The sequence below is a fragment of the Crinia signifera genome, chromosome 5, assembly GCF_055691185.1.
Source record: "Crinia signifera chromosome 5, ASM5569118v1, whole genome shotgun sequence".
Classification (NCBI taxonomy): domain Eukaryota; kingdom Metazoa; phylum Chordata; class Amphibia; order Anura; family Myobatrachidae; genus Crinia; species Crinia signifera.
The window spans coordinates 96746978-96762265 of record NC_139221.1 but is presented as its reverse complement, the minus strand read 5'-3'; the positions used below and the strand labels follow the sequence as shown (position 1 = coordinate 96762265).

Here is a 15288-nt window from a genome sequence, read left to right as displayed (position 1 = left end):
CAATGGAAAACTCAGCTTATGTCACCGCTCGTGAGAGTGAGCGTACGTCCGTGCACGCTGGCATACCCTTCACATATATGGACCTGCAAATCTTGCCTCTCAACTACTAATCTGACAATTGATTAATTAATCTATTTGTTATTCAATTATTGTTTTCTATTAACTCAATAGAAGATTGTGTGGAAAATAGTGGTCATGGGCTTCAAACATTGCTGAAACATCCTTTGTAGGTGTTAGATGTGGTTTATGTTATTGTATCATAAATACAAAACCTATGTTAGTATTAGAGTGAACACGTTGACACATGTCGACTTGTGTAGATTGAGTGTGCTACTGCGTAAAGTCTATGAAAGCACGTAGTGAATGTGTCTGTTTAGCAAATACCTACCTTAGCGTATAAAAAGATTCTTACCTTAAATTAAACAAACCTTTAAATGTGGAGAAGTATAGAAACATAAGCTTCCAATGTGTTTGCGTGCTGTATGTGTGGCTTGCAGGCAGTGAAATCATGGTTTGGAGTTAATAGACTGCAGCATTGCTTATTACATTCAGGTGTATGTGTTTGAGTAGTAATCAGCGTTAATTAGCCAACTCAGGCGCACGCTGGCATGCGGTATCTGTAGGGGTGGTTTGAGCTGGCGGCCGCCTGTTTGGTGTCCGAAATGAACGGTGCCTTAGTCGATCGTGCGGTAGTAGCACCGCTCATTTTTGGTGCACACCCCCGTGTACGCCCATATTTACGCCCATTTTCCCTCATTATTTCGGCCGCTCCCATCAACACGCCCCTATGCCGCCCCATTACCCGTACACTCGCGTACAGGTTTTTTCGCACGTTGAGACACCGGCCGTAAGCGTTGTGGAGTGTTCGCGCCGGCGCATTAGCGTATCTGCACATGCGCAGATCGTAAAAAAACCCGGGACGTACGCTTACGGCCCGGACGCTCCAACCAGAATAAGGCCCTAAATGTAAAGTCAAGGTTAAGGGAAATAGGAGGTTGCTGCTTTCTGTTTTTACATTTGGCCCGATTCAGATTTTATCACTGTTTTGTGAATTTGCACAGAGGCCGATTATCGATACACTGCACATGGGTACGCATGTGCGACGCCTGCTAGCGAAGAAATCCTGCTTTTTTTTTACTTCACTAGCCATTGTGCAAGGTGATTGACAGGAAATAGGTGTCTAGGGGTTGTAACTGGCTGTTTATTGGGAGTGCTAAGAAAAAACACAGTTGTGACAGAAAAAATGCCATGTGTGTCTAGGACAGTGGTTACCAACCTGTGGTACGCGTACCCCTAGGGGTACGCGTCCACCCGCTCGGGGGTACACGGCGGCCCGGCCTGTAATGGCGGCCGTGGCAGTCAGACAGGTTGCTGGAGGGTAGGAGAGTGCATTGCACATCTCTCCTACCCCTCAGTGTGCTTCCCTGTGACTGGCCGCCCGTCCGCCAATCAATATGAGCTTGCGGGCCGGCAGCCAATCAGGAGCCGGCCCGCGAACTTTGATTGGCGGGCAGCCAGTCACAGTGAAGGGAAGGAGAGATACGCAGTTTGCGGTACTCTCCTTCCCTAAGAGAAGCGGCGGCAGCTACACGGCAGGGGGACACTGGACTGTCCTCTAACCAGCAGCAGCGTCAATGGTGAGTATGCTGCTGCTGGGAAATACTTTGGGGGCATTGCTGGCACTGTGGGGGCATACCATATTGCTGGCACTGTGGGTGCATAATTATTGCTGGCACTGTGGGCATTGCTGGCACTGTGGGGCATACTTGTTGCTTGCACTGTGGGGCATTGCTGGCACTGTGGGGCATACTTGTTGCTGGCACTGTGGGGCATTTCTGGCACTGTGGGGCATACTTGTTACTGGCACTGTGGAGCATTGCTGGCACTGTGGGGCATACTTGTTACTGGCACTGTGGGGCATTCCTGGCACTGTGGGGCATTGCTGGCACTGTGGGGCATACTTGTTGCTGGCACTGTGGGGCATTGCTGGCACTGTGGGGCATACTTGTTGCTGGCACTGTGGGGCATTGCTGGCACTGTGGGGCATACTTGTTACTGGCACTGTAGGGGCATTGTTGGCACTGTGGGCGCATACCCAGTACCATGGGGTCATACCTGGCACTGTGGTGGCATTCCCGTTTCTGGCACTTTTGGGGGCATATGTGTATCTGGCACTATTGGAAGGCTAACGTGATCCCTTGGAATGTCTGTTGCTTCAGTAATAGAGATTTGAAAAGGTTCTGTTATTTTATATGCTGTCCGCAGAATGGGCTGAGCTTATATTGTGGTCAAGTGGTTGCCCTTTTTTTTTTTTCCTCGTCATTGCCAGTATGACTTGGCCCTGTTAAGCCAGACCCCTTTTTAGGCCATGCTTTTCTAAAAATTTCACGAGGGGGTACTCATAAATGAAAAGCCTAATCACGGGGTACGGGAGACAAAAAAGGTTGGTAACCACTGGTCTAGGAAAATGCAGCCGTGCCCAAGACTTTTTAGAGGAGGGTGTGTTATGCCCGCTACAGCCTGAATATGTCTGCATTCATCACAGCCGCTGAGTAAGTCTCTGTTTACTCCTAGCTTGCGATGACTGGTGCCAAGTGGAAAAATTGTTAGATGGTGGGCCTGTAAAGAAAGATCAAATTCTTCGATATGTTTTCATTTGCACAGCATACACGTCCATTCGCAAGGTGGGATTATACTCTATGGCAGGGCTGGGCAATAGCGGCCCTCCAGATGTTGATGAACTACACATCCCAGCATTCCTTGCATCAGTTTCAGCATGGCCACATAGCAAAACTAATGCAAAGCATCCTGGGATGTGTAGTTCATCAACAGCTGGAGGGCCACTATTGCCCAGCCCTGCTCTATGGGGACGGCAGCGATCAGGTCTGGATGGGGTCCTTTATCTCATTAGTTTTTTAATAAAGCAGCAGTAGTCTCCCATTATTGCAGAATCCAATTGTGCTCTCTTGTCATGTCTTGGTGGCAATGTTTCCCCCTGTTCATCACTTACAGTACCAAGGTTGTCAGGGAAACAGTCTAAAAGGGAATGTATAGTTTTAAGTGATATTCTACAACACATAGGGGCCTATTTACTAAGCTGAGGAAAGAGATGAAGTACCATCCAATCAGCTCTTAAATACTATTCTTCAGGCTGTTTTTGAAAAATGACATTAGTTGGCTGTTCTTTATCTCACTACGCTTTCTCTCTCCAGTGCTTAGTACATTGACCCGATTGTTTTGTCCAATTGTTCGTTCACTACAGACACATTGTTGGCCTATTTTCCTAAGGATCCACACACACCGCACCCTTGAAGAAGAACCAAGTAGCAGACTAAACTTCGGTCAACTTGGCATTAAATATTTTCATGCAGAGATTTCCTAAATTATTACTTTAGCCCAGCTTTATATAAAGCAGAGATGAAATGATTTTGTACGACTGAACCAGTGGAGTGTATTGGATTTTTTTTTTTCTCCAGCAACATAAGTTTGTCTCTGACCACTTCTTTGTGATAGTGATTTTTTTATTGTCTTTGCAGTCCCTGAAAACAGCAGTACTATACTGGCTGTGTACTGTCCCTGGGATTCCTGCTAATGCCTGTAGGATTAGTGCTGCTGCTACAGTACCTCCACCTGTGTCAGTGTGGAGCGGATGATCGCTGATGTCTGATGGTAGTGCAAGTAGCTCCCAGTAGATTGCTGGTCAGGCAAAAGCATGTAACCTGGACGAGTCTGGCCTGCTCATACTGTATTACATTCCTACTATAGCGTAAATCTGTGTTTAACCAGCGTAGGTGATGAGACGCACAGACAGCAGTGCCCTTACGTAAGTGGAACCTACAGTATGGATCCATGTTTTTCTTTGCTGCTTTTGTGCCGCAGCAACCCATCTCGGCATGACATTTAATGAGAATGGGACGCACAAACGTCTCGCTCGCATGCATGCCCCATTCTCAACAAAAATACTGTATACTCCCTCACTTATCCCCATAGCCTGTTTATAAATATTGTAATTTGAAGCACGTCTATGTAATAGTATTTTCGGAAAAAAGTGTCTCTCTAACATATTGAACAGTACAATAAAGTAGTTCTTGAACTACAGTGCACTTTAATGGACACTTTGCGAACACGCAATCCGTATTCTTTCGCTATAGCTTTGCCTTAGTGATTTGACGCATGCGTAGTGGGTGGATGATCCCTAGTATCTCTAGTATGAGGGCAAAGTGGATGGCTTTCCATAGCGTCCTTCTATAGGAAGTCATCCACCCTGGGGAAAACGGGTGTATGAACTGAGCGTTTCTCAGCCCAGCAATATTCCCCATCATCGGTATCCATACACGCTGGCAAAAAACACCCAATGTGGACCTTTACCACAGTATGTCACCTAGATGCATTTGAGCAGCACTCACAATTTTGTGAGGTTTGACATTGTGGTGGGTTCTGTAGGTCTTTCCCAGTCTATTTAACACATATCACTGATATTTTTGTGACTTTTTTACAGATCCTGTTTAAAAGAAGAATTAATAAACAATCATGGACCTTTCTTCATTGGTGAAGAAACTTGGTAAGTTGTGTGTGTGTGTGGTCATCTCTATAAAAGACAGAGGGGGTTATTCAGACCTGATCGCATGGCTGCTAAATTGCAGAGCCCTGTGACTAGGTTATTGCTCCCCCAATCAGAGTGAAATCCCACCTAGTGCAAGCCTGCAATTTGCTTAGCTGGAATGAGGACTAGCTGCAAATCCATTTGCAAGCCACTCGCCATCAAATTATTTTTCCACCATGTGCAGTCTGTGCCCCAGTCATGCCACTAGTGTGATTTGGCCTGTTTTCATCCGATTCTGACAGATTGGCCCAAGACAACTGATGAAAAGTGGCCAAATCGCAGGTGTCTGATCAGATCCGATGCGATTACTTGTGTGCATCAGAGTCAAAGGTCGTATGTTCAGAACATAGGAGAAATTGGAATCGGACCCATCAGCGGCACATTGTGGGTGGTTTTAGCAGTGCATGTCCTCATGAACTAATGCACTGAAACTGAAAATCTGAGGAAAAATTACTTCACAGAAAGGGTAGTGTACAAGTGGAATAGCCTTTAGTTAGCTATGGTAAAGGCTAAGACAGTAGAACAATTTAAAAATGCATGAGATAGACATGGGTGCCCTTACAAAGAAATAAGGATCACTTGGGGGTGTGAGGAAGTGCATTCAAAATCTATGTTTCTGTATTTGCTTAATGATTTATTAAATTCTTGAATAGTTTTTCTCTGATTTCTTGATTCTAATGCTAAATTGTGTTTTTTGGAAGCTATATTGTTAGTACGTTCTTCTTCGACTTTTGAATTGCCAGATTGAAGGGTATGGGAGAAGATTCTGACTCTGCCTAAGAAAATAATAATTGAGCCGTTAAATAGCTTTTAATGATACCATGTTTCATAAGGGTGGAATTGCCAAATAAAAGAAGGCTTCTCATCATTGGTCAGTCTCTAAATTATTTTACATAAAGGACATTAAGCTGAGCAGAGGAAACATATGATAGGTAGAGATAAAAGAAGAGCAAAAATAAATACAGAGAACAGTATGCTCTGCAATTGTTATAATGAAACTTAGGTCAATTAATGTATTTGTTTAGTATAGTTAACATTACAGTCAAGTACGATTTAATAAAGAGGATGAGGCCAAAAAAATATTGGATCATAACTAATTTACTTTCTTCTGTTGGCTTTGAAATTGTTGTTTTTTTCCCCCTTTAGGTCATCACCTTATAGAGATTAGAGAAAGAGCACTTAAAAACATACTTTGCAAACTGGACCATAATCTTCTTACACTTGAGGATCTAGTCCATGACAAATCATTTTTTCTATGTCTTCTGGAATGGTTTAATTTCCCTACAGTTCCGATGAAGAAGGAAGTGCTACAGCTTCTATATAAGTTGATAAAGGTGTGTGTAATCTGCTCTAGAACTTGTTTTGTGTTCCCGATATTGTTTTATTTATACATGTAGTTGTGTGTATATTATGATTTCATGTTTTATATGTATATGTTGAATACTTGCTAAAACTGAGATGAACGAACACATTGGAATTGGACTTTGTTTTATTTTAGCACCCAACTGCCATTTATTCATCCAACAGATTCTACAAGGAAGCAAAAAAATTGAAAGCACTACTGCTACACCTATTCTTGAATATATAATGGATGAAAAAATATCTAAAAGTAGATCTGTGAAATACATCACTCACATTTCGTATTTCAAATTTAATTAACACCTATAGTGGACCTGTCACCATTAATTATCAATAGCAATTTATTAACTGCGTAAGGCAATACATCTATAAACAAATGATATATTATGCTGAATTTCTGTCCCATAAATGCTTATTTACCTTGTATTTATTTCCCCCTTCTTTTCCATTCACTATTTATATCCTTGTGATAGGATAGATCAAAAAGGTTTTTGCTGTTCAAAAATGATGTCCTTTGCTACTTTTGATTTTTGATTTGAGATTTGAGCTAACTTTAAAGACCATTTTGTAAATGTCAATCTCCGAATTATTATTATTATTATTATTATTATTATTATTGTAAAGTGCCTTTTTACCTTAAATAGTGGTCATTTTGTAGGGTTAACTGGGTAAATTTTATAATAAAAACTAAAAATTAGCTGTAACTAGAATTTTATCTATATTATTTTTAGACTACCCAAGGTAGATAAAGGGGGACATTTTTTTAATTGTGTGTGGAAAATACTTCATGTCGTGGGTAAATGACATCTGTTTACAGAATATTCAGACAGCTTTTTCAAGGACAGTTTGAAATCTCATATGATAACCAGCTGGGGTAATTGACCGGCATCATTCTACCTCGGCATGACAGGAAATTGTGTGTTTGTGGGAGAGGGGGGCTTAAGCTACAAATTCAGTTATATATATATATATATATATTATATATATATATATATATATATATATATATATATATATATATATATATATATATATATATATATATATATATATATATAACGTATATACTCGAGTATAAGTCGACCCGAATATAAGCCGAGGCACCTAATTTTACAATAAAAAACTGGGAAAACGTATTGACTCAAGTGGGACCCTCACTCGAGTATAAGCCGAGGGGGGCCTTTTCAGCATAAAAATTTTTCTGAAAAAGTAGGCTTATACTCGAGTATATATGGCATATAAGAAACTAATGTTGCAGTAAACAGGCAAATAATTTCGAACAAAATGCATACAGATATAGGAAAGTAACTGATCCAACAGAAAAATAAAGGTTATTTGACAAAATTTTGATTCCTTCGGTAGTAGAGTGGCTGTGTTTTTAATAGTTCTGGTCAACCATTTTCATGTTGACATTTTGCTTGTTTCGACCCTTTGACAATGTTGACCTAGACCTGGGGTAGCCAACCCTAGTCCTCGAGAGCTACCAACAGTGCATGTTTTGCAGGTCTCCTCACAGAATCACAAGTGAGCTAATTAGCTCCATCTGTGTATCTTTTAAAATGTGTCAGTGATTAATGAGTGCAACTGTGCAGCAGCTAGGTGGTCTGGAAAATGTGAACTGTTGCTAGCTCTCGAGGGCTAGGGTTGGCTACCACTGACCTAGACCATATCAACCGTTTTTATATGTCAACCTATTGCCTGTCGACCAATAGTGGTCGACTGTTGATCTACACACTCTCGACCTAATAATCCACACTCCCATGTTAATTACAAGTTCTATAAATGACGACAGTCTGCCCTACTATGGGGTATATTCAATTACAGTTGAGACTGCTGTCTTGTCGGAACAACGGCAGTTTCCGACTGATTTAGGTTGGAGGGGGTTCCAACCTATCCAATTCTGGCTGCTTTTTTCAACAGGTCGGCATTCTCTGACCTGTCGGAAACCAGGTGGATTGGCGTATTAGCCGCCAATCCACCTGCTAATGTAGGAAATTACATATTTTTTTTTTTTAATTGAGGCAGCAGCTCACTCGGCATCTTCCCAGCTCCTGTCGCCTCTTGCCATCGCTCACTCATCGTCGGCAGGGGTGAGCAGCGATCAGTGACCAAATCCGACAGTCAGATTTGGTCGCTGATTTGAAAATGTAGTGTCAGATCCATTTCGACAAATGAATGTCAGAATAGTTTCAACACTTATTGAATATACCCCTAAGTCAGTCTCCCATAATTTGCTTGCAAATTAAATCTATATCCCTTGTTTTTCTGGTAAAAAAATAATAAAATTCATATATTATCCAAAACATTTATATTTTAGAACAATTACAAATCATTGTAATGTTCTTAGGTTAAGCTTTTAAAGCCATTTCTTTAAAAAAAAAAAAAAAATGGTTCCCTAAGAAAATCTCTATCCTAGATCTATAATATTTGATAAAATAATAGCCAGAGTCTGGTTGCTGCAGTGTATACAATACCTCCATATATTTTGTTGTTTTAAAATTAATTCAAAATGTTTGGTGGATTCAAAAGTGAAGACTAACTACATGAACATTCTTATTTCTGATAAACACACTTTTATGCTGGGTACACACTTGGCGATATAGATCATTAATGATGCAGTTTATAGTGCAAATCATCCAGTGTGTACGCTAAATGTCGGTAACGATGCACACACCCGCACATCGTTAGCAATTCTCCGGAGTAGCGGGCAGCGTGGCGGCTGTGAGGAGAGAGAAGAGGCAGCGCTGCTCACCCCCGGCGGTAGGACGGACAGGACGCGGCACCATCGGCCTGTGGGTGGGCGCCCCCCCTGCTTCGATCTGGGAGGAACGCACACTGGGAGCTCCCGCTCCATCCACGGAGCTCCCATCCCCCGCCCCCCCCAGCCCCACTGCTGGATCGTGAGCTGTGACGGTCACCATGAGTGAAGAAGAGAGAGAGCCGGGATCCCCCAAGGCAGTGGCAGTCGGGCCTAGCGGAGGCCCACGCAGATGTCTGCAGGCGTCTATCCCGTCGGTGGAAGCGGTGAGGGGAAGCTATGTGAGGTCACCAGCGGTAGCCCCCCCTGCCCATCGCTGACCGGATCATGCGCACCAGATCGCAGACTCATCCCCAGGAGAGAGATCGCAGGAGAGGGGGCCTCTCTTTCCTGCAGGCCCAGTCTCGCCCCCCCCTGGTCTCACCCAGAAGATGGGGCCTCTGCCCCCAGGAGACATTGTGGCACGGATCTCAGCCCAGGGAGGGTCCACAAGAGGCAATTTGCTGCATGTTGCCCACCCCTGTCTAGGACCTAGAAATGTTAAAACTCAGTAGTGTGCCACATAGCTGTGCATTGTGTACAGTAGGCACATCACCAGGCACTGACCCTGCACATGCTGAGGGGGTGATAATGTATTGCACATCAATTTGACCAGTTTATAACCACTGTCACACTTCTGCGTTCTCAGAATTCTCTATATTTTCCGGTTATTACTACTAAACCTTTCCCCATGTCACTCCATACCTCCTACTCTGCTTAATGTCACCAATAGTAGGATTTAAAGGGGTCTACTATTGTGTTGCATAATGTGTATAAGGGGTATATGGTGTGTCACACTACACTCAAGGACAAACCCCTTTTGAGACACCACACCACTTTTGCATAGTCACACCCCCTTTTCCTGAGTGCGGCCCTCGACCATTTGCTGGAAATGTTAAGCGGCCCCCCAACTGAAATTATTGCCCACCCCTGACCTAGTGTGTACTAAGCAAAGTTTATGGACAGATCATAAGAGAACACATCTTAAGTAATATAATTATAGGAAATGCACAATTGTAATATTTGCATACAGTAGAGCCAAGAAATAGGGGACGTATATATTTAATGTTACTAGTTATGTGACTAAATAGAATATGATCCTTGAGAAACATTGATCAGTAACATTGTTTTTGAGGCCAGGTTATTCCCAGGCCATCGCCTTTTACAATGCACCCTTGTCTTTCAAAACTCGTTAAAAGTGGATGTTAAAGGCTCATAAATATGACTCCTGAAAAGTGAGCAACAATGTACAAATTATAAACGTAACCCAGGTTGTCCCTTTAACATCGACATACCACCTGGTTTTATCTGGTAATTTCCTGCTCCAAATGCACGTTCTCGGAGTGAAAGGGGTATTGGTAACTTTTTATTAAATAAAAAAAAAAAATCTTGGTGACCATATTAAAAAATGCATTATCATGGCGTTGTTAAAATTTTTCAAATGAAAACATTCTGTGTATCCTAACAAACCATGTGACTAAATTCTATATGATTTCATAATAAGAAAATGGGCAATAACCAGTAGGATTAAAAAAACAACAAAAAAACAGTCAGGCATATGTTCAGTGAGTGATGGTTTAAAACAAAATGGATGGTTTTACCTTTTTAGCTGATTTTAGATTTGTTTTTATATAGCAAAAAATCCACAGTGTCAGCTAGCAGCTAGCTAGGATTTTGTTTTAAGTGATTTTTTTTTTTTTTATATTTGCATACTGTAAGAGTTTTAGAAATACATTTGTTTCAAGGAGCAGCAGAGTGAATGTTGTACACAATGTTACTGTCAGCTGGTGACTGCATACATTACAGGGCTCTTAGGCAATATCTGTTACCAGTCACAACAAGTAAAAACAAACTGATTTAACCAACTTGTCGGAACGACCGCTTTTGTCTGTCTTCTGGCATTTGGCATCAAATTGCTGATTATCATTTTTCTACCATACATGACCAAATTTTCATTCCAATTAGCCAACTAGTTGGCTGATTTTAAATGAAAGTTGGTCTAGCGTATGGCCAGCTTTACTATTGGGAACCATACACTCCTCTGAATGAGTCTGTTATGGATGCTGAAAACGTCAAACGCTTGCACTAGGATGGATTGCAAATGTGAAGGTATCGGGACTCATTTGCAAAATTTGCACTGAACCAAAACACTTTGGTTCAGTGCACTTTGACACTTATTTTACTTGCAGTTGGGCAGTTAAAACGTACATTTCTATTTTAATTGGATGGTGCAGCACAAATTGCACTTTATCCCTGCTGATTTTAAAAGTTGGTACAGGTGAGAGAACATTTTTATATTAGAGATTATAGGTATTTCAGAACTGTCTATTCATTTGAGAAATAATTTAGAATTCAGTTTGACCATTAGTTTGGAGTGTTCTATTGATTTTTTTTTTTTTTAGCACTTGTGCAGCAAATAATCGCTTTAATGGTCACATAAAGGAAATATGTTTTAGTATCCCTCAATCTGTGCAAGTGGAATGTACCTTTTCCCCTGTGCTAGAAAACCGCTAGTTAAATTTGTTCTCTTCTCATTAATTCGTTAAAACTTATTTTATTTTCATTCTCATTTAAACTTTTGTTTAATAGAGACACTTTTGGGTAGCAGGAAATAGTTGCATCTACCACACAACCATCTCTCCAAATAATAATCTGCAAAATTGCAAAGATAATAAAGGAAATTGTATAGACTCCATGTGAGCATAAAGGTTGGCTGTGGAGCGTTTCCATGGACTGGACTGATCTTTCTGTAGCACCGTCGTTCTTGTTCCCAATTAGTATAGAATATAGAATGTGTTTCAATATGTATATGGTTGATTAGGCTGTTATATTGTTTGCAGAGCTTGGCGACAAGCTTCACCAGAAAGAAAGGGTATGTCTGTTTAGCAAACGTTATTAACAAATTGCAAATTAGCAGTAACCCATGGCAACCTGTCACCAGTTTTTCTAATCTGTGTAGTAGAAATTGGACAATGAAGGCAAATTTCACATAACTTGCAGTTTTTCTTTTAATATGAAGTACATGGCTTCCTTTTCAAGTAATCTTTGGACCAACATACACATAATTCTTCCTTATAAGTTATTCTTACTGATTTAATCTACTGCACCTCATTCCTTAGAACACCCGCTTTGTATGCTGTTCAAGTGTGCATTGTCAGTTTATTTGCAACTGACATTTTTCTTACATGGTTCACTGCACTTTGTAGGAAAAATATGGTGTTGCCCTTAGCAGAACACAAGAAAATGACAGTTACGATCTTTAACTTGTATTTTCCATTTTTATCAGTTCTAAATTTAACAGCAGAACGAGTGTGGTTTGATAATATGCTTTGTCCTCAGTGTTGACTAGGAAAAGAATAATAAGAGCAGCTCTCATAAATATTGCTGTAAAAGTCTCTATAAATTAAAATGATGATGACAAGAATATTGGTATGTGGGCCAGTGTTAGAATAATTTCAACACCTATTCGCTGATGTGAAATAGATATTAAAATATCACCACTAATGCCACAATTGATGTAATAATGGGCTAATCTGTTTGGATTGAGTTGTTGCCTACATAAATGTAGCGTTCACACCACCGAGACTTAAACCATGGTGTGAACTTCACACTGATAAATAGTAGAAACTATTGTGCATTCTTATATGAAATAAAAGTACATACCAGTCTAATGTGGGCAATGGGATTCCACACACTTAAGCAAATATTTTTGCTGTGTTCTTAGGCCCCGAATCATACCTGTTCGCTGGGCTATGGGATTTCAGAGCCCACAAACAAGTGAATGCTGCCGCACCAACCACATTGCCCCCTCGATTGTGCATAGCTGCGAATGTGATCGCTGCCGTGCACATGAGGGGAAAACCATTCAAACAAACTCACCATCAAATGGTTTTCCCCTTTTGTTGCAGTGCTGAGTAAGTCATAACTTACTCGGCGCAGCGATGGCCATGGAGAGAAGGAGGCCGCTGATGATGTCACCGGCCCTCCCTCCCAACATCACATAAAGCAAGTCCCTGTATGCTTATGTTTGTTTTCACATTGTTGGAAAGTATTTGCCATACTTTAATTGCTTTCAGATGCAGAATAGCAATCATACTGTCTGCTATATTTAGTATTTACCAATCACTTACTCTAGTTAGTACAATATGTTGCCTCTGATTTGCTCCAGTTGCGAAAGCTTCAACAGATAAAACAATATGGCTTTTTATTGTGAACTGTTTGTTTGTATATTTCATCCTTTTAACATTCACTTTTTATTACAGCACGCTTTAGCAGCTCAGTGGCTGATTGACATGGGTGCCGTAGATTTCTTCTCTCAACTTAGACCGAACATAGAGCCAAATCTTCAAGTTATTGTGGATGATATTTTGGATGGGCTCTTCCTTCTTCCCACAGAAATGCCCTGTAATTCTGAGTCTTCACCTGAAATCATGTCCTGGCCAGCACAAGACTATTCAGGTAGCCATCACTATTGCCTTGTATTTGCTATATATTATTTATTTGATTTCACTTTTTTAAAGTTTCTTTAACTAAATACACCTTCATGTGAATTTTAATTACTTACATTGAAATTGTGTAGTAAGTTTTTAATACTTTTACTTAATTATTTCTATTTGTTGAATTTTACGGCATCCTGGAAACTGCTACAGTAGTAATTCTCTGGTCCGTAGCTTCTTGCTCTTCTCTCTCCGCCCCATTCGTTCTTCTACTATTATATTCTTCCCTTTTTTCTTCTGAAGATCTTCTTTCCTCCCGATCTGCTCCTCTTCCATCACAGAACAGCCCCCCTCTCTGCTCACAGCTCCTATTACAGCTCAGCACCCCTGTGCCAGGCCTAACCTACCCAACATCACACCTCGCACTGTTAGCTTCTCTACCTACAGTCAGAAGCCCTGCAGCCAATTACTGCTGACATTGCCTGAGCAGCACTTCCTAGAAGTCGAAAGTTAGAATGCAGGTCTGTCCTCATACGTATATACTGCAGTCATGCCAAACAGTCCCCCTTGGCACCCAGTTTGACCGAAAATCTTCCTGTCGGACATGTTTTTTTTTTTTGCTGAAAATGAATCTTAGATGCACAAGGACACAGTTCTAATTAACTTGATATGACATTTGTGTGTATATATGTGTGTGTGTGTGCTACTAACTCTCTCAAACTGTATAGGAATTGCTATAATGTAGCATTCACGTTAATTTCTTCTATGATCCCTAGAATAGCCATCACATAGGGATATTCCCCTTTTCCCATATCTAGGCAGGTTTTTTTCCCTTGGGACCGCCTACCACGTGTGTATAGCTCAGCTCCACCCCCTTTTTCATGTCTTTTCTCCTGTCTCCTGAAAGTCTAGGTAGTGGAGAGTTGCTTATTTTCCTGGACAATGCTGGATTCTTGCATATGATTTGGGAATGTCCTATTATCGCTTCCTTTAATTAATCTGCGGATTTGTTTATTTGGTGTAGACTTGGAGTAAACATGCTCAAATAATATGTATAGATATGTTCTATGCCTTATTACATTAGCCAAGGTAATTATAGCAAGGATTTGGTTTTCATCAGAAACTCCAAGTGTATATAAGTGGAGAGCACTGGTCAATGAGGTGATGCGTCATGAAAGACATATGTTCAAATTACGAGGAGCCACCGGGAAATTTATAGAAAAAAGGGGTAGATTGTATATAACTAGATTGTGTGGAGAGGAGGACAATTCCACGGACGATTAGATAATGAAGGATGAGACTTTGTACACTATCTATATATGGCATTGATGTCACACCTCTGGCGCGGGCTATAAATTTGTACAATATAGAATAGAATAGAATCAACTTTATTGGCCATGTGTGCTTACTCAGGAGGAGGGAGGGGGAGAGAGTCACTGAGGCTTGGGGAGAGTCAGTGAGGCCTGGGGCTGGAGTTGGGCCTTCCCTCGGCTGAGTTCGACGCCGCTGCCCCCAATAGTTTGATCATACCTCCTCCCTAGGGGGTGGGGGGGGGGGGGGCTACACCACAAAATAGAGAGCTCCAACATCTGCTGGAGCTGGGGGCCTGATATCTTCTCTCGGTCGTGGCTGGGTGCCGCCGATGGAAGTTGCCGCCGCCTCAGAGGTCATGCCGGGTCCTGAGCCTCTAGTGACGTCCTGGGGGCCGAGCTGTGCACTGCTGGTGTGAGGCCGGCGGCCGGGTCCAGTGACGCATCCTCTTCTGACTCCTCCGTGCACTCGTCCTGGCCGGGTGGGGGGTAGTCACCGTTCCGCCAGTAGCTGTGCCGCCAGGTCCTCCCTATTTCTTCTCCCCCTCCGTCCTCCTCCATCCATAGGGCGCCCTTACTCCGGGGGCCGGTGATGTAAGCTCCGGTGGATGGGAGCTTGCATGTGTGCGACCATCCCCGGCCCCGACCGGAAACATAAAGTCGCAAAAGTTATTTAATTAATTAATTATTTATTTATTTTTGTTGTTGTATATTTCATGAATATCTTGAGTAGCTATATATGGTCCGTGGATATATTTGCAAGAAAAGAATAAATAATTAGAG

The 15288-nt window shown here is 41.7% G+C and overlaps 1 protein-coding gene across 2 annotated transcripts in view; it reads left to right on the top strand.

Moving 5' to 3' along the window:
- RTTN (rotatin) overlaps positions 1–15288 on the top strand; it is a 206338-nt gene that overhangs the window by 29900 nt on the left and 161150 nt on the right. For both annotated transcript variants that reach the window (XM_083187719.1, XM_083187718.1), the window contains 3 exons: positions 4499–4561; positions 5750–5937; positions 13022–13217. In XM_083187719.1, coding sequence (XP_083043845.1) covers positions 4531–4561; positions 5750–5937; positions 13022–13217 — 415 coding nt within the window. In that variant the 5' untranslated portion in view covers positions 4499–4530. The remainder of the gene's footprint in view (positions 1–4498; positions 4562–5749; positions 5938–13021; positions 13218–15288) is intronic.